The sequence below is a fragment of the Nyctereutes procyonoides genome, unplaced genomic scaffold (assembly GCF_905146905.1).
Source record: "Nyctereutes procyonoides isolate TBG_1078 unplaced genomic scaffold, NYPRO_anot_genome, whole genome shotgun sequence".
NCBI lineage: Eukaryota > Metazoa > Chordata > Mammalia > Carnivora > Canidae > Nyctereutes > Nyctereutes procyonoides.
Window position 1 is genome coordinate 8,147,849 of NW_026575026.1, and position 22,221 is coordinate 8,170,069.

General features: G+C 34.7%; 1 protein-coding gene and 1 pseudogene across 1 annotated transcript; one reads left to right on the forward strand and one right to left on the reverse strand.

The window, feature by feature from the left end:
- Positions 1 to 483: 483 nt before the first annotated feature.
- LOC129503303 (UDP-glucuronosyltransferase 2A3-like) lies at positions 484 to 21,934 on the reverse strand. The gene is made up of 6 exons (XM_055315273.1): positions 21,186 to 21,934; positions 14,263 to 14,411; positions 11,450 to 11,581; positions 9,037 to 9,124; positions 7,528 to 7,747; positions 484 to 1,980 (listed from the first exon to the last, which is right to left on the reverse strand). The coding sequence occupies exons 1-6, from the start codon at positions 21,904 to 21,906 to the stop codon at positions 1,701 to 1,703; spliced, it is 1,590 nt and encodes a 529-aa protein (XP_055171248.1). The 5' UTR covers positions 21,907 to 21,934; the 3' UTR covers positions 484 to 1,700.
- Positions 2,809 to 7,468, forward strand: LOC129503282 (hsc70-interacting protein-like; annotated as a pseudogene).
- Positions 21,935 to 22,221: the final 287 nt, after the last annotated feature.

Consider the following 22,221-nt stretch of genomic DNA (forward strand, 5'->3'; position numbering starts at 1 on the left):
CTTCTCCCTCTGCCTGTGTCTCTGCCTCTCTCTCTCTCTTTCTCTCTCTCTGTGACTATCATAAATACATTAAAAAATTTTAAAAAAATTAAAAATATATATATGCTGCAGTTAGACCAACTAATGCAGTGGTATCACCCAGGAATTTTTGCCTGCTGCCTTTGGATGTTATTTAGGCAAAGGAAGAAATCAGCAGGTAATCAGCAGGAGAGGAGAAAGCAGGTGAACAGTGGCTATTGAGAAGAAACAAATCTCTATGTTGTGGGTGGCCAGTCTCAGAAACCAAATGGGTGCCTGAATTGGGTGGCTACCCCATCTCTCTTGGATCTTAAGCCACTTGCTATATTCCAATAGGAATAAACTGCATGGAGCAAACATAAAGAGCACTTCTCAGGACATAATCAAATTGTAAAAGTCAAAACACATCAACATGAATCAACTTTAAAAATACTAGTATTTAAGAAATACATCTTTAGCCTTCACAAAAAGATTTAAGAATTTATTTGCATTTTCACGAATGTACATATTCAAAAGAAACACATATTCCTATATACCACATATCATGCATTTATTTTTAAATTGAAAGTAATTTTCAATATGTCATATTGAAATGAATATGAATTTCAAAAATTTCAGTAAGTCAAGGGCTGTAATTTATCACAATTATACATCAACTATTGAAATTTTTAATTTCAATAATAAAGTTTTACTTTAATTAGAATACGTCATTAAGTGTATAAGTAAAGAAAGTACAGTCTTTATTTGTTAAATTAATGCAAAGCTGATTCAAATATGAATTTTAATTAGTGTTTTGTGTCATAAGTATTTGCTAAAACATACTCTTAGTCAAGCAGGTCTGCTAATATCTTACATCCTTGGCATGATATTTAATTGATACATTTAAATTTGCAAGATATACAGACTGAAAAATAATATGATGGTCTTACATTCCAGGTAAATATTTGTTTTTGCTAGGGAACTAAATCTTTGATTATAAAGACTGATTACAGACTATGGGAATTAGTGATTTTACAATACAATAAATTGACATTTAACGTTAATGTTATTACTTGTACTGTTAATTAAACATCTCATAAAAGTACTATTTTTTCCATATTTCTTAATAATTTCCTCTATAGATGATCTATTCACCTTTAATACTGTTGACATTCTCTGTCCCTGAGGAAAAATAATACTCAATTAATCTCTTTTGTTTGAGGGCAGTCCCCATACCTTTGTTTCAAAAATAGGTACACATGAGTACTTGTTGATTATAGGCAGGAACAAAGGCCATGATTATCTATGTATGAAATAGGAATTTGCAGACCTTCCCTAGTATGATGCACTGTTGCAGTACTTATCAATTTAGGCTCTGACCGCAGCAAATTTGGGCAAGCAGAAGGACTTATCTTTATGAAAAAGAATAATGAAAAATAACGATATTTTGACTAAAAAGATACATAAAATTATTAGTGTCCTTGTGCCAGGAAAATGAGAGGAAAGGGTAAAGGAAAAGACAAAGGAATACTGGGACATGTTCACTAGTTAATGATCATGTTGAATTTTAGGCTTTACCTCTAGGCTAGAGTAGAAGAATGGGAATTTTGAAAATGAGATGGAGATACTGTGTTTTCATTAAGGTCACGGTGATTAGAATGAACGGGATTGCCCATTAAGGCCTCTTCCCAGCTTAGAAAGATCTACTCCCTCTTTTTCTTCTTTCCTGCTTTATTAAATTTTCGACAAGAAAACAAACAACATTTTGTGACCAAGAATATGGCAGTTGCCACACAGGCCAGCAGGAACCCAATCACATCCAAGGAGTGGTACTGGAACCAGGTGAGGTCATGGGAGGCTGCCCGCAGGTGCTTGGCTCCTTTGTGGCGCATGACAAACTCGATCCAGAAGACTGCTCGGTCCAGGGGCTTTACAGGTTGATCATGGTGAATCCTCGATAATCTTGTAGCATTCTCTTTATAACTGGCAGGCAAACATATAGAAATTAGAGAGTTTCTGTTTTCATTATAGGTAACATGTGATACACGTTATAGGTTATATAAGCCAAAGGCCATAGATACACTGAGAAAAAAATTCATTCTTGCGGAGACATAAACTTTGTTGGTTGCATAGCATCTTAAGAGTCAGGAAGGGAATATGTAGATGAAATATATTCTTAACAGAATGTGATGAAATGCAAACATAAAAAATGGAATAAGTTTATTGCAAATGTATGTCCTAATTTCTCCAAGGAGGAATTTTGAGTTTGCTTAAAGTATAGTTTCCAGGGTTGTTCCAAAACCAAGACTAGGAGTAACCCAATATTGTGGGGAAACTCCCATAAGTAGGTTCACTAGCATGGTCTCTAATATCTGGCTATATATAATCATGATTATAGACAATCTGATAATCAACATTAATAAACAATTTCTGCAGTGTCTAAGACCCTGGCACTGTGATAATTCCTCCAGTGCACACAGTTGTCTCTCTATGATGCAAAGGACAGTGTCTATATTGACAATATCAAGGTTGGTAAAGATACTGGGATAATTTTGGAAATGGCAAGGACATGGACTTTGAGTTTTTTAGGTAAATAAAAATATCTTGCTAGAATTAACCCCCCCCCCCAATCATGTGGCATGACAGTAGCAATAGTTATATGGAGTTGACAACTCTAATCTCTCAAACGAAAATGGATAGAAGTATGTATTTGAAAGGCAAGTAATATCATCACCAACCATTTCTTGATTGATGAGGCAGAATTAGTATATTTCCTTTGGGTTTTGTGTTAGAGATAAAAGTTTCGACCAGATGACGTGAAGATGGTAGAAGATAAATGACTTGGGAAGAGATGTCCTAGTGTGATTTACATATTGTTGGGAAGGAGAAGGAGAAATGTGGTTATTATTCACCAGTGAATACGGTATGCTAGATGCAGTAGGAGAGGATAATTCACTTATGTTCATTTTTTTGTGCGGTGAGAAAGAATGTTCTCCAATCGGGTTGAAATGTTAGTAAGGTTAGAGAAGTAATTTCACGTGGTTCATCCTAAAACATTTTAGGTAAACTACAGTGGGTACTCTCTTCCCAAATCATACTTTTGTTCAACGTTTTCTCCACTGAGAGATAGAGAGATAGAGATGGAGATTTAAAACCAGAAATCCACATATGCTAGATAGATAAACTTGTACTTGTGAATTCAAATAAAAATAAAGTATGCTGGGACGTCTGGGTAGCTCAGTGGTTTAGAGCCTACCTTTGGCCCAGGGCGTGACCAAGTCCCACATTGGGCTCCCTGCATGGAGCCTGCTTCTCCCTCTGCCTGTGTCTCTGCCTCTCTCTCTCTCTCTCTCTCTCTCTTTCTCTCCGTGTTTCTCATGAATCAATAAATAAATAATCTTTTTTAAAAAGTATGCTTTCCTATAAATGTGAAAAGAAAGGCTTATTCTCATATTTAAAATTACCATTAAACATTTTATTGTACACTAATGTTATATTACTGTTATCAAGATACTATAAACAATTAAAATCACTATGGTTTATGCATTTAATTGTAATCTTTTGTATTCCTTAATTCCTCTAAGCATGAAGACAAGGGATGCAAATACATCCATATATACACTCCACATGAAACTCTTCTGTTCCTAGATAATTTCAGAGTTACAACTAAGTTTAGGGTTAATGTTAAGATATTTTAATATAAATAACTTCAGGTATTTTCTTGGAAAATTCTAAGAGCACTTATGTTTCTGTTATGTTTCTGCCTTTTGCATCAATACTTTTCAAATCTTCAAAAAATTTAATTCTATGAACTTAAGTTTTGTATGAAATAAGGTAGAGTTCTAAAAAATTGCAGGACTTACTCTGATATTTAGTAAAATGAACCAAATTAGCATCAATTAACAACCCGGTAATAGTCTAATGCATTAGACATCAAGATCATCATTTATGAGAAACAGAAGATCATGGCCTTGCTGAAGCTCCTAACCCTGGGTCCATCTCCCAAATGGATGTAATATCCATTTTTTGTAATATTTTGAAAATTATGACTTAAATGCGCATCTTAATAAAAGTCACTTGATTGGAATGTGTGTGGGAGGGGGAACTGGACAACTAGCATTGATTTTTCAAGTTGGATTCAAGGCAAACATTGAGTGTCTTCCCTTTTGGGGATGAGTACGTCAACTCCTTTGTCTAAAAACCTTGCAACTAGGACTTTGAGTAGATGCTTTTATGTAGATTAGTTCCAACAAAATTGCATTTGAGTTGACTTTCTCCTCTGAAATATGAATTTCAGATTTGAGTAATACAAATAGAATGTTGTAACAATCTCTTGAGTTTTGCCTCTGGAAAAAAAAATAATTGAGTCTGAGATAATCTGGAAACAAGTGTACACATAAAGCACTTATACAAATTCAGAGCAAATACTGAGAGTATTAGATAAAGATAATGCCTTGATAACAACTTATATAATGTTGGGGGGGGACCATAAAAATGATGGGCTTAGAATGTAATTAGGCATAATACACAGTTCAAAAAAGAGGAGCATTGAAGTAAAATAAGAATGCAAGTGTTATGAATAACAGAAAATCAGGTTATAAAACAAAAAGTGGTGATAAAGGGTATAGGTGAGCTGTTGAAATAAATTGTTAAAAATACCTCCTTCAAGGATTAATAAAGAAATTAGAAAAAGTATTTTCTAGTGGCAAAAAAGTAAATTTACTAATTTAGAGATTGAGGAAATCTCAGTGACTTAAGAAAGGTAAAAAATGATTAGGATACTTAGAAACTAATAGAGAAGGAAAACAAACCAAGATATTTTAAAATAGAGACCACTGAAATTTGACATCTCTGAAATAGAGAAAAAATGGAACTACCAAACATTCTATGAGTAACAAAAAAAAACTCTGAGAAGAAAAATTTTAATTTTTGTTCTACATTAACAGTATTGAAAGAACATAATATAACCTAGGGAAAATATAGAAAATAATATATAATAATACATCATTAATTAGGTCTGAATTTTTTTAAAAAATGATTTTTTTTCCAGGCTGATCTGGAAATTTAATATCCATGAGTCTTCATTGAATGAAAATTTCATGTAATATATTCAGTTAAGAATGAATCTGAAACATTTTGGAGTAATGAATCTCTACTTAATGGTAAATAGTGTATTTCCTTAAAATACTGCAAAAAGACTTAATTTAAGTAAATAAGTGGCATAAATATTCAGAAATTAAAATTTTAAGTAATACATATCTCTTTGAGATGAGATTTATTTCTATAGCTAGAATTCAACTTTTGCAAAAATAAAAAATCCATAAAAATAAAGACTTAAAGTTGTATTCATATATTAATTCTTTAGTTTGGTGAGACAATTCAGAGAAAAAATAGCATATAATGATATATAACTAAAGTTCAATATAATTTATAGACTCCTTTCAATTAATCAGATTGATTAACTGAAAGAGATGAAGATAATGACATCAATTGAAAATTTCAATTGCTAAATCAGATGAAATTCACAATTTTGTTTAAAAATCCATGCATACTAATACCAATATTTATAAAATTAATACCTACTCAGTATCTCTCTTCCCTGTGTATATGCATATACTGATCAATGGTATAGTCAGTGTTAATGATGGTTATTTTTGAATGACAGAGTGAATTATCATTTCCAATTTGGTACTTTGTGAATGCTCATAATATTTAAATAAGCATATGTATGTTTGTCTATACAAACAAGCATATTCAGAAAATTTCTGAGAACTCACATGATCATTATTCATTCTGAAAAAAAACATTAATAAAATATTTGAAGCATTAGTCTTTTTTTCCTGATTTTCAGCAAATCACTTCAATGTTTAGAATATGAAAAAATAGCCCCATCCACACAGTGATGCTGAGCTAGTACCCGCGCCTGGAATGGGGCTGTAACCTCAGCAGCGCCTGCCACCTGCCAGCGCCCCTGGACCACAGACCCCCGCAAAGTGAGCAAGCTTCGTGCCTTCGTCAAAATGCATAAGCAGGATCCGAGCGTTCTGCACACCGAGGAAATGCACTTCCTGCGGGAGTGGGTGGAGTGCTTGGGGGTGAAATACCACCTGCTACTCATAAAACCAAATCAGAAGACGATACCAAGGAAGAAAAAACAAATAGTAAGGAGGCGAAGGGAAACATAAAGACAGAGGAACCATCAGGTGAGGAAAGTGATCTAGAAATTGACAATGAAGGTGTAATTGAACCAGATACTGACACCCCTCAAGAAATGGGAGATGAAAATGTAGAGGTAACCAACAAAATGATGGATCAAGCAAATGATAAAAAAGTGGCTGCCAAAAAAAAAAAAGGTGGCTGCCATTGATTCCCAAAATTATTGAACTACAGAAAGCCATTGACTTGTTCACAGATGCCATCAAACCGAATCCTCGCTTAGCCATTTTGTATGCCAAGAGAGCCAGTGTCCTCATCAAATTACAGAAGCCAAATGCTGCCATTTGAGACTGTGACAGAGCTATTGAAATAAATCCTGATTCAGCTCAGCCTTACAAGTGGCAAGGGAAAGCACACAGACTTCTGGGTCATTGGGAAGAAGCAGCACATGATCTTGACCTTGCTTGTAAACTGGATTACGATGAAGATGTTAGTAAAATGCTGAAAGAAGTTCAACCGAGGGCCCAGAAAATTGCTGAACATCGGAGGAAGTATGAACGAAAACGTGAAGAGCAAGAGATCAAAGAGAATAGAAAAGGTTAAGAAGACTGGGGAAGAATATGAGAGAGCCCAGAGGGAGGAAGAAGCCAGATGACAGTCAGGAGCTCAGTATGGCTCTTTCCCAGGTGGCTTTCCAGGGACGGGCAGGCGGGTAGGGAATGCCTAGTAATTTTTCTGGAAGAATGCCTGGAATGGCAGGGGGGATGCCTGGAATGGCAGGAATGCCTGGGCCCAATGAAATTCTTAGTGACCCAGAGGTTCTTGCAGCCATGCAGGATCCAGAAGTTATGGTGGCCTTCCAGGATGTAGCCCAAAACCCAGCAAATATGCCAAAATATCAGAGTAAATATGTCAAAATATCATCAGTAAATTGTCAGCCAAATTTGGAGGTCAAGCATAATGCCCTTCTGACAAATAAAGCCCTTGTTGAAGGAAAAGCAACTTTGATCACCTAATGGGTGTCACAGTAATACAAACCAGTGTATCTCTGCCTCAAGAAGAAAGCTGGGCTGCTGTGAAGTGAATCCCTACCCCTCTGCCCCACATACAGCTGAAACATTCTACAGTGGTTTGCCATTAGGGTATTCATTCAGATAATGTTTTCCTACTAGGAATTACAAACTTTAAACACTTTTTAACCCTTAAAAATATTTAAAAACATTAAAAAAAAGAAAATGAAAAAGTGGTTTTGATATAGGTCATGTTATGGTTGTCATTTAAAAGTAAATCAGTTACAAGGCACGAAACGCTGAATATTTCCAGGTGTGATGGGTAGCCTAACCCACGGTAGGCCTTTAAAGCCATAGTACTTACGAAGGTTCAGTAATGACTGTTCTCAGGGCATGGAGCAGATCTGCACTGGTCATTGTGTTGATGTTCAGCTCCACAGCTGCTCCTTTGGCCTTCATGTGAGCGATGTTGTCAGGCTGATCAGCAAACAAAGGCACTCCCACCATAGGAACCCCGTGATAAATAGCTTCATAGATCCCATTGCTTCCACCATGAGTGATAAAAGCTTTTGTTTTGGGATGACCTAGTTTGGAATTGGGTGAGAAGTGGATGAGGATTTCATTGTCATGGGTTAACAGAATTGGAGAGAGAGAGGGAAAAGACTACAGGGGTAACTCAATGAAGAAAGCAGCAGTTTTCTACAAAAGCCAAGAGCACCTGGGCTATGACTATCTCAGAAAACTATGATCCCAGGAAGGGAGGCAGTAGTTCCCTCTGCATTGTCTGCAAAGACTCTACTGAGGAGGAAATACCTGAACTGAGACTGAAACTTGAAGAGTGATGGGAGTCTCAACTGAAGATGCTCTTTTGTGAATCGAAGAAAGCACCGACTCTCTAAAATGAACTGCCACTTCTCGAATTATTTCTGCTTTAAGACGGCAAGTAAAATGTGACATTTGATTTTCTTTTTCTAGCTTGATTTATTTATTTATTTATTTATTTATTTATTTATTTATTTATTAAATTTTGTTTTAGATTCCAGTGTAGTTAACATACAATGTTGTATTAGTTTGGGGTGTCCAATATAGTGTGATTCAGCACCTCCATACACCACCCAGTACCCATCACAACAAGTGCACTCCCTAGTCCTCATCACCTATTTTATCCTTGCCCCGTCCAATCAATTCCTCTCTGGGGACCAGCAGTTTGTTCCCTATAGTTAAGAGTCTCTTTCTTGGTTTGTCTCGCTCTCTTTTTTACTTTTCCTTTGCTCATTTCTTCTTCTGTTGTTATTGTTCCTTAAATTCCTCATGTGAAGGAAATCTTATGGTATCTACCTTTCTTTGACTTATTTCTCTTAGCACTATACTCCCCGCTCTATCCATATCATTGCATATGGCAAGGTTTCATTCTTTTTAAAACTGAACAATAGTCCATTGTATTCACATACCACTTCTTTATCCATTCATCAATCGATGGGCACTTAAGCTGCTTTCATATCTTGGCTATTGTAAATAATGCTGCTATAAATATAGGGGTGCATGTATCTCTCTGAATTTGTTCTTTTGTATTCTTTGGGTAAACCTCCGGTAGTGTGATTACTGGATCATGGGGTAGTTCTATTTTTTACTTGTTGAGGAACCTCCATACTGTGTTCCAGAGTGGCTGCACCAGTTTGCATCCCCACCAGCAGTGCAAGAGAGTTCCTTTTTCTTCACAACTTTACCAACATTTTTCGTTTTGTGTGTTTTTGATTTTAGCCTAAAACGTGACATTTTATCTATTAAATATTCATTGAATGTATTTGCTGCTAAACAGCCACTTTACTTGCCCATTATCCAACTGTACAGGTTTTCTTCCCCTCAGTCTTACCAAGAAGATCATTCTGGGGTATCCAGTCATAGAGCCGAGTATTGGTTCCCAACGTGGCTGGTTTGTTTCCTTTGTATCTCCATAAAACCTGTCAAAGACAGTGCTTTAATTTTGCAAGTAAAAACGCACAGTGAAGGCATCTTAGGGCTGTAGAATTATTTGTAAGTTCTGTAGCCCACCACTACTTTATGTGATCGTGAGAGAAGTGGACATAAGGGGTCGTTTGCAAACACGGAGATATAGGAGGACTGTTTACATTAACCCTGTCAAAAGGGGCTTGTACTAATAGTTTATTAAGTATGGTTTCATCATTTTTGCATTTCTCACTTAAAAGTTTTGAGGTGTGGCATTATAAGTGAAGAGATATTAAAAAAATAAAAAGACTAGTTTAATCAGAGCATGGGGTTTTTTAAATAGCATTGAAATAAACATGAAAACTGGTAATTTATTAATGTCATAAGGCCATCTTAAGTCTCATGTTTCAAATATAACATTTTCTGAAAATATAATTAGCTTTAAGTGTTTGTTGTCTGCTTGTTAAATGACTGTCTCCTTCTTTCGTGCTTCCCTTTCTTCTTCCTTCCATCCCTCTTTCCTTCCTTCCTTCCTTCCTTCCTTCCTTCCTTCCTTCCTTCCTTTCTTCTTCTTCTTCTTCTTCTTCTTCTTCTTCTTCTTCTTCTTCTTCTTTCTTCTTCTTCTTCTTCTTCTTTCTCTCTCTCTCTCTCTCTCTCTCTCTCTCTCTTTTTCCCTTTCCCTCTCCCTCTCTCCCTTTCTCTGTAGTTTTTGAGGGAGGAAGAGCTGGAGGTTTGCTTTATTTCACTATTTAATGAGGTATCTTGTTAGGATGTTAACGTTTTCTTACATACTTGTTGCAGAGTAGGGAGCTCTGTAAAACTAAGTTCAGATTAAATATTAATAGATGGTGAACTCTTTTTTTTTAAGTTTTTAGTTTATTCAACAATTCAGTACCTCATCCAGTAGTCATCATGATAAGTGCATGCCTTAATCCCCACCACCTATTTAACCCATCCCCCCATCCACCTCTCCTCTGGTAGCCATCAGTTTGTTCTCTATAAGAGTTTGTTTCTTGGTTTCTCTGTCTGTCTGTCTCTCTCACTCTTTTGCCCCATGTTCATTGGTTTTGTTTCTTAAATTCCACATACAAGTGAAATCATATGGTATTCGTCTTTCTTTGACTTATTTTGCCTAGCATTATATTCTCTGGCAACTCCCATGTCTTTACAAATGGCAAGATTTCATTCTCTTGTATGGCTGAAAAAAATATTCCATTGTATATGTATAGCACATCTTTTTTTTTTTTCAATTTTTATTTACATTTAGTTAGTTAACAGGCAGTGTAATGTTGGTTACAGGAGTATTATTGAGTGATTCATCACTTACATAACACCATGTCTTCTTTATCCATTCATCTGTCCATGGACACTTGGGTTGCTTCCATAACTTGGCTATTGTAAAGCTGCTATAAACACCGGGGTATGTACCCCTTTGAATTAGTCTTTTTGCATTCTTTTGGTAAATACCCGGTAGCATGATTATTGGATCATAGTATAGTTCTATTTTTAACTTTTTGAGGAACCTCTATACTGTTTTCCAGAGTGACTACACCAGTTTGCATTCCTGCCAGCCATGCAAAAGAGTGCCTTTTTCTCCACATCCTTGGGTGGCAAAAAGTGCAGAAATAAATAGCAAAGACTTAACAGCCCTAATTAGTAATGCTTACCATTATGGAGGTTTATATATTTTAACTAATATACAAACATAAAAAGTTCTAGGGTATTTCACGAAGAGGAATCTATAAAAAGTAGAAATCTAGAACTATAATGACAACAAACTTCAAGTTAATTGAATATAATAAATCAGAAAATATATATTGTTTAATAATAATATTAGGATTTTTAACTGTTTTTAACTGTAGAAATTTCAAATTAGAAAGATTAGGCTTTGACTTTTAAACCAACTAGATATTGATATAGTCTCAGTAAAACCTCAAAATATAATGTATATCCTTGAGCATAATTCCTGTCTATTCTAATGTACACCATCACTCTTTTCCTGGACCTGGCGCTAACACACTTGAGACTTTGGGGAATAGTCAGTGGAGGTCATAAGATACAAATAGTAAAAGATTTTTGGGATCTTAACATTGTCATCTCCATTTCACTGAAAATAAGTGATTGTATGAAAAGATGTATTTCCATAGTAATGCAGAGACTTACTAAGAAAATGATTAAATGTGCCCCCGTATACTATTTAATGTTTTAAGAAATTTTTACTTGAAGGTGGTACCAGTTATGCTCAGTGTTTCAGAGTTCATTTAGAAAGAGTCCTATTCATCACACTTTCTATCCAATTGGCAGAGTGGCTATCCACCAGGCCCCAAAGTTGTACTGACCTTCTGTGGAATCTGGGCAAGAGCCGAGGCAATGAGATTGGCCTTTTCATCTGTGAGATTTTTGACCATTGACCCCAGAGAAAACACCACAACACCATCTTCACCTGAACTTTGGACAAATTCCTCCATTCCCTACAGTGATAAAATTATCTTTATTAAAAATGTGCAGGATCACAGGGAAAGATTTCACTTACACTTCTAAAATAGACGTCAAGAGAAGTATCCGAGATGTTAGACTGGTTCTACTCTCTGCCACAGAGAACAATCTAGCATCTTTAAGAGGAAATAGGTTTCTGAAAACTATCAGAAACTGAACCATTATACAAAGTGAATAGGCAATAAGAGACATCTCTTCCCATGGCTCATGGAACTCTTATGCTCAAGGCTTAATTTTATGAACCAGCGGAGATATTTGAAAACTCAAAAATATTCCACGTAAGAAGCCTACAAAAGGATCCTAACTAGACTTTTAAAACGTGCATGTCAGTTTACCTGCGTTATATTGGTAATAAGTCAATCTAACTCTCTATTAGGACTTCAGGATAATTTTCTCATGTTTATTCTTTGCCTGATGAATTGGAGTAAAAATGATTTTTTTTAGAATTGACAATATAGTAATACAGTTTAAAAGTTAAAAAACTGTTGTTGTTGTTTTAAATGAAGATAACATTTATGAGATAGTGCTTCTCTACCTTCTCACAAATAGCTGATACACCCTTAATTTGAACCTTAGCACATTGGTTAATATAAACTCCTATACAAATAAAACCCTCTGGTCACTACTTAGAGTTATGCAAGGTGGTCACTGCAAAGTCTCTTTGAGGTCTTTTGATTTGTGATACATGTGATTATCAACATGTATAGATCTGTCGTGCTTTCCCTGTGTTAGTATTATTGGCTTCGTTGTGATATTTCTCAATATATTTATTGAATTTCTCAATTATATTTATTTATTTCTCAATGCATTTCTCAATTCAAGGCTTTTAAAATTACTAGGGAAAGGATGATGTTATACATGAAAGTGCACTGCTATTTTAGCTTAGATTATATTGGGAAAATATCTCTGAAGTCCCAGGAGTTGGCATTTTGCCATTTTGATTTGCCTCCCTGAAACAGTGATTGAATATATATATATATATATATATATATATACACAAATACACACACACACACACACAAAATATATATATAGCAGTTAGATTTGGATTCTTGATTTGGCTGGCTTTCATTGCTTTCTTCCTGTGTATGCAGTCCCTGGCACAACTTTTTCATCAGAGATATAAGCTATGTTGGTGTTCATATTGCCCAAATGTTTGTATTAGCAATTGGGTTTGGAATGGAATAATCCACCCCCCTTGTAAAACGTGTCTGAGTTGTTTTGTAAAATTGTGCATATGAAAAGTAAAGGTGGCATGATGAATATAATAGTGTGGCATGAGGTATTGTCTTGTGAGCCAAGGAATATGTTTTGTCTCTTTCCATACTTTTCTTTGATATTGGTTTATTATCTGCTATAATAACACTTAATAGAGCTTACGTGCAGCCATAACTTGACTGGTAATAAAAGCATATTCAGAATCCTAAAATAAAATTTAAACCTAAATGTGTATCTTACCCAAAATAGAAATCAAGAACCTCCTGAGAACACTATTCAACCTCAATCTTCTACAGAGGTTATGTTCACTCACCTACATCCTAAGCAAATGAGTCTCTACCTCTTCAATCCCTTGATAAAGGTAGTTATTGATAAAGATAGTTAAATACAATATTTTATTATGTTTATCTATTATTCTCTATTACTTCTCATATCGTCTTCTTCCAACATTTTTGACTGTCCACATTTATTTGTTGATGACTTTGGATTGTGGTATACAATTTTCCTTTTCGTTTCAGAAAAACCTGACAACATGGTCCTAAAGAATAAATTCAGTTTGGGGGCACCTGTGTGGCTCATTGGTTAAGCATTTACCTTTGACTCATATCGTGATCACGGGGCCCTGGGATTGAGTCCCGCATCAGGTTCCCTATAGGGAGCGTGCTTCTCCCTCGGCCTATGTCTCTGCCTCTCTCTGTGGGTTTTTCATGAATAAATAACATTAAAAACAAAGAATGAATTCAGTGTTTCTGTCTCTTAGTTCTATGACTTCTTTATTTCAATGACTCCTAATCTGTTTCTAATGCTCTCTGCTAAAACCTAGACCTTGTATGATCCCAAATGATTACTAGAAATATCCACCTGAAAATTCTTTGAGTCTTGAAAGTGAATTGGTCCAAAACTGAATTCATCATTGTCATCGCAAAAAAAAAAAAAAGTTTTTTCCATGAATTCTTTTTTTATCTTGGTAGAGATCACTTTTCTTCAAGAAGTGCTACCTGAGTCCATGTCTTTTGTCAACACTTTCTTCTTACTGACAAAACTCTGGAATCTACCTGAGGGTTCTCATGAAATCATTAGCATTCAACCAGTTATTAACAGTCCCAATTCATAACTCCATCATAGTCAGAAAGTTAGGAAGACTATCGCAAACTTTTGGGGTATTTCCAAAGCTTTAGTTTACTGTTACATCAATTCAGTACCCAAACTGTAGACACACTGCTATTTTAACTTGCCGCTTGAATTATTTCTTTCTTCAGCCAAAATATCAAAGTGAAGTCTAAAAAGGTAATATCAATCATAAGAGACCTTTATGTTTTGCAAAACAGATGAGGAACAAAAAAACAGCATATGTCTGTTATCAAGGAAGTATACTTTAAAGAAGAGTCAGCATTATATCTTAAGATACGAAAGAAATCCTCCAATGTAATAGACCTACCTTAGGTAATGGTTTGGCAGGTTTACAGTGCAACCCTCCTACAAACTCAAAATTAGGTAAGTACGGGCGAGGAAATTCAAAATCCCAATATGTTCGGATTAACCAAATTTCTGCTTTCCCCATAATCTCACATAATGTAGTGGGTCTTCCTGGAGGAAAAAAAAAAAAGTCGAGTAAAGGTTACCAGTATATATATTTGTTGGAATACAATCTACACTAATTTACTGACAGGCTATTAAGGAAAAAGATAAATCTATGTCTCCTAGATTATTTATCACATTGAGATGTTAAAAGGAAGGGAAAATTAAAATGATAAGGAAGGAAAGAGAAAGAAAAGGAAGGAAGAAAGGAAAAGAAAGAGGGATAGAGAGGAAGAGAGGGAGGAAGGAAGGTAGAGAAGAGAGGGAGAGAGGGAGGGAATAAAGAGGAGGTAAGAAAGAGAAGGATGAGAAATGAGAAGGAGGGTGGGTCAGAGGATATTTAGGTAGGGAAAGTAATGTGCAAGTGTACTTTCACAATAACAAATTCAATAAAAAATTTAACCACAACTCCATGTATGATAAATGTAATACTTCTTGCTTCTCTCCAGTTAAATGGCAGCTGATAGATTAGCCCCATTATATCAACACAAATTCCCTCTCAATGTTTTTTTTAACTTCCAATTCAGATTGTTTCTCTACCTCCCAGCCAGTTATAGTCTCTGGTTCACTCATAATGATAAAGAATCCCACCAGTATTTGTTTACTTTACCTTCCTGAATCAAATCCCATCACTGTCCACCACAATTGATTTGACAATATTTCATTAGTAGGAATTCTCTGAATAATTCATAACCAATACAAACCCCTTTGGAATGTGAAATATACATGTACACATCATCAAAATCACACAGTTATTTTGGTGCTACCTTTAAAAGATGTTTTTTGAAAGGAAGATTCTGAGTATTAATTTTAAAAGATTGTAAAGGGGAGGAATGATTATTTGCAAGTGAGAAAATCAGCCATATTTGGAAACCAAGAAAAACCCATGTTTTCCATTTAAACAAATAAAAATTCATATGAGAATTTCCTTTCTAAAAGATCATAACCAAAATTGGTGATCATATATAACACAGACAGTAGAGCCTCTTTTTAGTCATTGCTTTGTAGTGTTTGAATTTATGTCTGATGTTATATAGTCAAATGTCTTAATTTGATAATGAAGAAGAATTTCTCAAGGACATTCAACTTGAAAACACCAGAGATTGGATAAACACACCACTTCACAGGTTCCACGTCAAAATATTTCTGTACATTAGAGGTCTTATTCAATGTATGATGTCATGTCTTGATTATCACCTCCTTAGGTGAAATTATTGCACATAACTTATAGGCCACATTTTGAGAAGTACCTAACTTAAATATTTGCTAAAATTCTTTTTTTGAAGCAGTGGTGCACAGTTACAAATACAGAATCAAACAAAAGTAAAGAGAATAAAATTAAACAAAAGCATGCAAATATTGGCACATAATTTCATAACACATTCTAAATGTTATATTGAGGAATTGTAAAACAAAAATATAGAATTAAAATCAACCACCAAATTCTTCCTATAATTAAATGATTCACACACACTGAGTTAGGAACACAGTGCAGAATTACATAAATGAGCTATTAAATTGGAGTTACTATGTAAATACTGCTAATGTTTGAATAGAGTGTTATAAACCTACATGATGAGTCTACTAAGGTGGCTTTTAATTTCAAAGAGTCTGATTTCATAGCAAAATGCCTTACTATAAGCAAGATAGATAGGAGGGAATTTCAGTGGACAGTTACCAGTATCTCAGAGAGAAGTCATGTTAGCTGGGTTGATACCTAGAGACAGCTTTTCTAGGCTAAGATTATTAATTTCTCTTTGAAAACAAGTGAGGAAAAAAACATTATTTCTGGATCACTGTTTTAAAAAGTAATAATTTACTTATTTAGACCAGTTTCTGGATCACAGTAGAATTGAGAGAAAGATATATATATATATATATATATATATATATATATATATATATATATATCATGAGAAACCCAGAGAGAAAGGCAGAGACACAGGCAGAGGGAGAAGCAAGCTCCCTGCAGGGAGTCTGATGTGGGCCTCAATCCCAGGACCCTGCAATCATGACCTGAGCCAAAGGCAGAGGCTAAACCACTGGGCCACCCAGGTGCCCCAAGGCGGATATATTTCACATGCTCTCGCCTTCACACATGCATAGACTCTCCATTATTAATATCCGCAAACATCGTGGTATATCAGGTATAAGTTCTTTACTTAATGAACTTACACTGGCACATTCTAATTATCTAAAGTCTGTAGTTTACATTATAGTACACTCCTGGTATTGTTCATTCTATGAGACTGGACACAGGTAGGATGATATCTATCTGACTATCCATCATTCTGGTAACAGAGTATTTACGCTTGCCCTAAAAGTCCTCTGTTTCTGCCTTTTTATCCCTCTTCCTCCCCACCCCAAACCCCGCCCCCACTCCTAGAAAACACTGATGGTGTATTGTCTCCTTAGTTTTGCCTTTCCCACAATGTCATATAGTTGGACTTCTACAGTATTTATCCTTTAAGGAGGCATTCTTTGACCTAGTAATATGCATTTTAGGATTCTCAATGTCTTTTTCTGGTGTGATAGCTCATTTCTTTTTAGTATTGAATAACATTTAATTATCTAGATCTACCATTTATCCATTCACCTACTGGAGAACAGCTTGATTGCTTCCATGTTTGGGCAAATATGAATAAAGCTGCTATAAATATCCATGCCTCATTTTTGTACAGACAAAAGTTTTCAGCTTATTTGGGTACATGCTAAGGAGTATGATAGTATGGTAAGAGTATGCTCACTTTTGTAAGAAACCATCAAAATGTCTTCCAAAGTGGCTATAGCATTTTGCATTCCCACTAGCAATAAATGAGAATTCCTGTTCCACAACTGGCCAGCTTTTGGTATTTGTCACTATTCTGCATTTTGGCCACTCTAACAGATGTGTAGTGCTATATCATTATTTTAACTTGCATTCACCTCATGACACATGATATGGAGCATCTTTTTACATATTTGTTTGCCAACTGTGTATCTTCTTTGTTGAGGTTTCTGCTTCGCTTCCTTTTTAATTGTGTTGTATGTCTCCTTATGGCTTTCTAAGAGTTTAATATATACATAAATATTTTGAGAGGGATCAGAGAGAGAGGGAGAAAGGGGATCTTAAGGAAGCTCAATCTCCATGCCCAGTGTGGAGCCAGACTCAGGGCTCAAGCTCACAACCCTGAGATCATGACCTGAGTTGTAATCAAGAGTTGGATGCTTAACCAACTGAGCCACGCAAGGGCTCCTATAAAATATTTTAGATAACATTCATTATCAGGTATGTTCTCCCAATCAGTGTCTTATTGTTTCATTCTCTTGAAATTGTCTTTTACAGAGCAGAAGTTTTTAATTTTAATGAAGTCTGACATATTCATTATTTCTATTTTGTGCCTTTGGTGTTGTGTACAAATACTCATTGCCATGTCCAAGATCATCTAGGTTTTTTTCTAGGTTATCTTCCAGGAGTTTTATAGTTTTGCATTTCACATTTAGATCTATGATTTATTTTTAGTTAAATTTTGTGATGGGAGTAAGTCCTGTACTTATGTTCTTTTTTTGCATGTGGATGTCCAATTGTCTCCAGCATCATTTCTTAAAAGACTATCCATTGTACTACATTTGTTTCCTTGTCAAATATCACTGGACTACCTTGGTTGGGTCTATCTCTGGTCTCTGTATTATTTCCTTTTCTGGTCTTATTTCCTTAGTTAGAAGCTTCAGTATTGTGTTGAAAAGGTGTGGAGAGAGATACATTTTTATGTCTGTGTAAATTAGTTGAAAATCCCCAAGTCAACTGATGGGCTTAAAACGTATTTGCAAGACATATTATAGAAAAAAAGACTTAAATTCCCTAGAATATTCGTTGTAGGTCAGTCAGATAAATAGACTCAAAGAAAATAGACATGGAGCAGTGGGACTAAAATGCCCTGTTAACAGATAAACTACAAATTTACATAATGTTTGTTGAAGTATAAATTTTTTAGGAAGCTCTGAGATTATCTGGTAGGGGAAAATGTATATACCTTATACCTTATTTATACTATTGCTCTTATACAACAGGTGACAAATACAAGAGTGTTCATAACAGCAGCATTACATAAAACACTTTACACAGCCAGATGTCCATTCATAGATTGGCATGGTGTAGTTACACAATAAAACACTATATAGAGAACTTTTTAAAAAAGAGAGAAAATGCATGATTCCATCACCAAAGAATATTGAGCATAAATAGCAAACTGTATTTGTACACTATTCAAAAAAACTAAACAATAAAGTTTTGAAAGAATCACATATACATAGCAGATGTGAAATTTTCAAAATGTTCACCAGAGTCAGGTTTATAGTTTCCACTATAAGAAAGAAGTTTTTAAGATACTGACAACAATCTATTTCTTAACTTACTTATAGAGTAAACAAAAGTTTATTTTATTATTTCTTTCAATGGTACACTTACATTTTACATATTCTTTTGTTGGTATGATATTTTCTAAAATCTGAGAGTAGATGCATAATATTTTGAAATAGATATAAAATATTTTTATGTCTGCGTAAATTAGTTGAAAATTTTCACATCAATTCATTGGGCTTAAAATATATTTGTACACATATTATAGAAAAAAGGCTTAAATTCCCTAAAATGTTCTTACAGGTACTAAGATAAACAGACTTGAGGAAAATGGAATAATTTTTATCAACCTCAAAAAAGATCTCAGGATAAAGGCTAAATGATCCAGCAATTTTAGAGAACATTGTGGCAACGAGATAAGTGCAATAGATTTAGGACAACTTATTTTGTAATACCAGAGTTGGAACAACCCAAGTAGCTATCATGACTAGACTAGTTCAATGATTTTTACATCCATTAAAACTAATACTATAAGTGAATGTAAAGAATAATGTAAATTTTAAAATATTCTGCAGAAAGATATCAAATCTAGATTCGGTGAAAAGAAAGGCAAAAATGAATATTTAGTCATTCCTCCTAATGGCAAAGAAGAAAGAAAAGATGTATTTAATAAATATTTATGTTTAATGAAGCACAGATAATATCTTGATATAAAGACCAGAATAGTTAATAGTGCTTATGTAGAGAAATATGAAGCTAATTATTATTCATCATATATATTTTTGTTCTGTTTAAATTTTTCAGCCATTTTATTAGTTATTTTTATTATGAGATTGACAAGGAAGTTATGGTAATGGTATATTCAGAATTTCCTGATAAAGAATATGAGAGAATGCAGGATTGAAAATCAACAAAAGTACATACAACAAACAAACAAGCCTACTAAAGATGACAGAGTTAAACATTTGCCATAGATCCTAAGGATGACATCTATTCCATAATATTTATACAGAGAATCCTACAACTTTCTCCTCTTTATGCATAATATGACAAATGGACTAAAAATTCATCGATAGCCCTGGAAAAGTTTCTCTTATTAACAGAACATATTTATTTTTCTATATCTTGCATTTATTTATGAGACTAGAATTGAGACCAAAATCCTGTCTTCTTTACTTTAAATCCATAGAACCCAACACACTACCTACACCCACGTTGCGCTTCCTGGTTCTCAAATTATTTGCAGTGAAATCATCACAGTATAAACTTAAATCATGTATAAAGCTAAGGAGTTTTAAAATTTATTCCTTTGAATATATTGTTTGTGAAACAAGGTATCTATTGGAAAGTCAGTGTTCCAGACTGACTTGTGTTCCTCTAACATTCATGTTGAAATCTGATCATATTTTGAATTAGATACCTTAAAGAAGTAATTATATTAGAATGAGGTCCTAAGAGTGGGCCTTAACCCAATATCCCAGAGAAACCAGACTTGGCAACACCAAGATTCTCAAAAATAGTTGGGAGTGGAAGCCAACCTCAGTTGATGGAATCAAATGAGAGCCAAACATATGAAAATTGCAAAGCAAAACCATTCCTTATTAGAAAAAGCAATCAGATAAAATAGAATATCTGTCATTAGTAATTAAAAAAGGGCTATCTTTCAACAACTCAAGCTATTAACTTTTTTAGTTTTCCATTTAATTTTTCTAGTTTCTGTGTAGTACTCCCTTAAGGAGTATAAAGCTTCTAGAAACCTTTTCAGTATGACCAGCTATGATGAAACAGTTCACGTAAGACTAATGAAGTTTCATTCCGTGTTAAAAAAAAAAAAAAAAGAGAGAGAGAGATGAATGGCAAAGACTCTGGCCCAACAGGAGAGAATAATATACATTTTAAATGTAATAATTAATGAGTCTCAAAATTTGTGGGTGAAAATTCAGACAAAGGAAATTATATATGCCAAAATTAATCCATTGTTAATATAGTTCAGGCTTCAGTTTGTTACCACAATCAGGCAAAAGGATTATCTTACTTTTGCAACAAATATTACACTTCTTTAACCAATAAAATGTCAAATCTCTTCCATTATGAAAACTCAGTATACAAGACTCATTTGCGATATCCTATATCTGATAAAAAAAATATACCTTCCATTAGACTGACATTTATTAGTGTGTTTTATATTTTGTTTTTTGATAACAATCTATTAAGTATCACGGTACCTTACAAACTGGTTAGATGACTGTAAAGACAGGGTAACCATTCCAAGATATTTCTTGCCTCATCCTCCCAATTGATTATGGATAAGTTTATTGCTATCACTTATAAAGGTTCATGTGGAATTGAAACTTTTAAAAATATACTCTTCATTTTCCTAGACTTTTTTTAAACCACCTAAGTTTCTTTACACAACTACTTTAGAATGAAAAGCAATCACTTACCTAATACTTCACTGTAAAACTGGTTCCAAAAAGGATTGTCATGTTGGTGGGTCCAGAACTTAAAGAAAATGGAGTACATTAAATTTTTTACCCTTTGCAGAAAAGTCATTCTGTCTGTTAGTGCCGCCATGGTAACAGGAACATAGGAAAGTGGAGCTGGAAGCTTCCCACAGTATTTTTCCACAGTGTCACCAATAGAGAACCTTACCGTATACACAAAAGGGACCCCCAGTAGTTCAGCAATCAGCTCTCCACAGGGTAATGCAGGGTCTATGACCATTACATTGTAATTAGCTTCCCGGAGTTTCTTCATGATTGACTGGTTGTAGACTATAGTCTCACACAGTTTGAAATTTCCATCATCTTGAAGTAAGAATTCTTCCAGCTTTAATGCTGACTGCCAGTGTGACAATGTTGGCATAACATTAGTAGCTATGTCTAAAAAATGATCTAGCGACTTTTCAGCAGCCTCTCTGTCGTGTGGCATGGGGATCACCTCAAATTTCAGTGTGGAAGGCTTGTTGTAGTCAATGATGAAACTCTGTGGAGACACCAACACAGTCACCTCATGGCCCCTTTCTGTGAGTTTCTCCAGAATAATCCTTATATTGAGCCAAGGGCTCATGTCACAGGGCCACACCAGGACCTTCCCACAGAATCCACAGCCAGTGTAGCAGAACTGCAGCAGCACAATTGCTGAAATCCATTTTGTAGACATCATGACAGTAGGTTCCTTACACACTGCTCTACAGAAGTTAAATGTTTGCTGGGCACAGAGTGAAGAGGCAATTTAGATACAGATCAAGTTAAAAATTAATTTCTAGAGTTAAGAAATGACACTATGTGAGAACACTTTGTCGTTGTTGACGAGGCACAGTCCTATAGAGTATTTGTCTAAAAGGAGATATGAAATATTTAAATATTTTAGAGGAAATGGCTGCAGTATTTTAGGAGTTCATTTTAAATATATTAAAACAAAAATGATATATTTTAATTGACAATTTTTAAATATAAAAGAATAATCCATTTAAGCAAG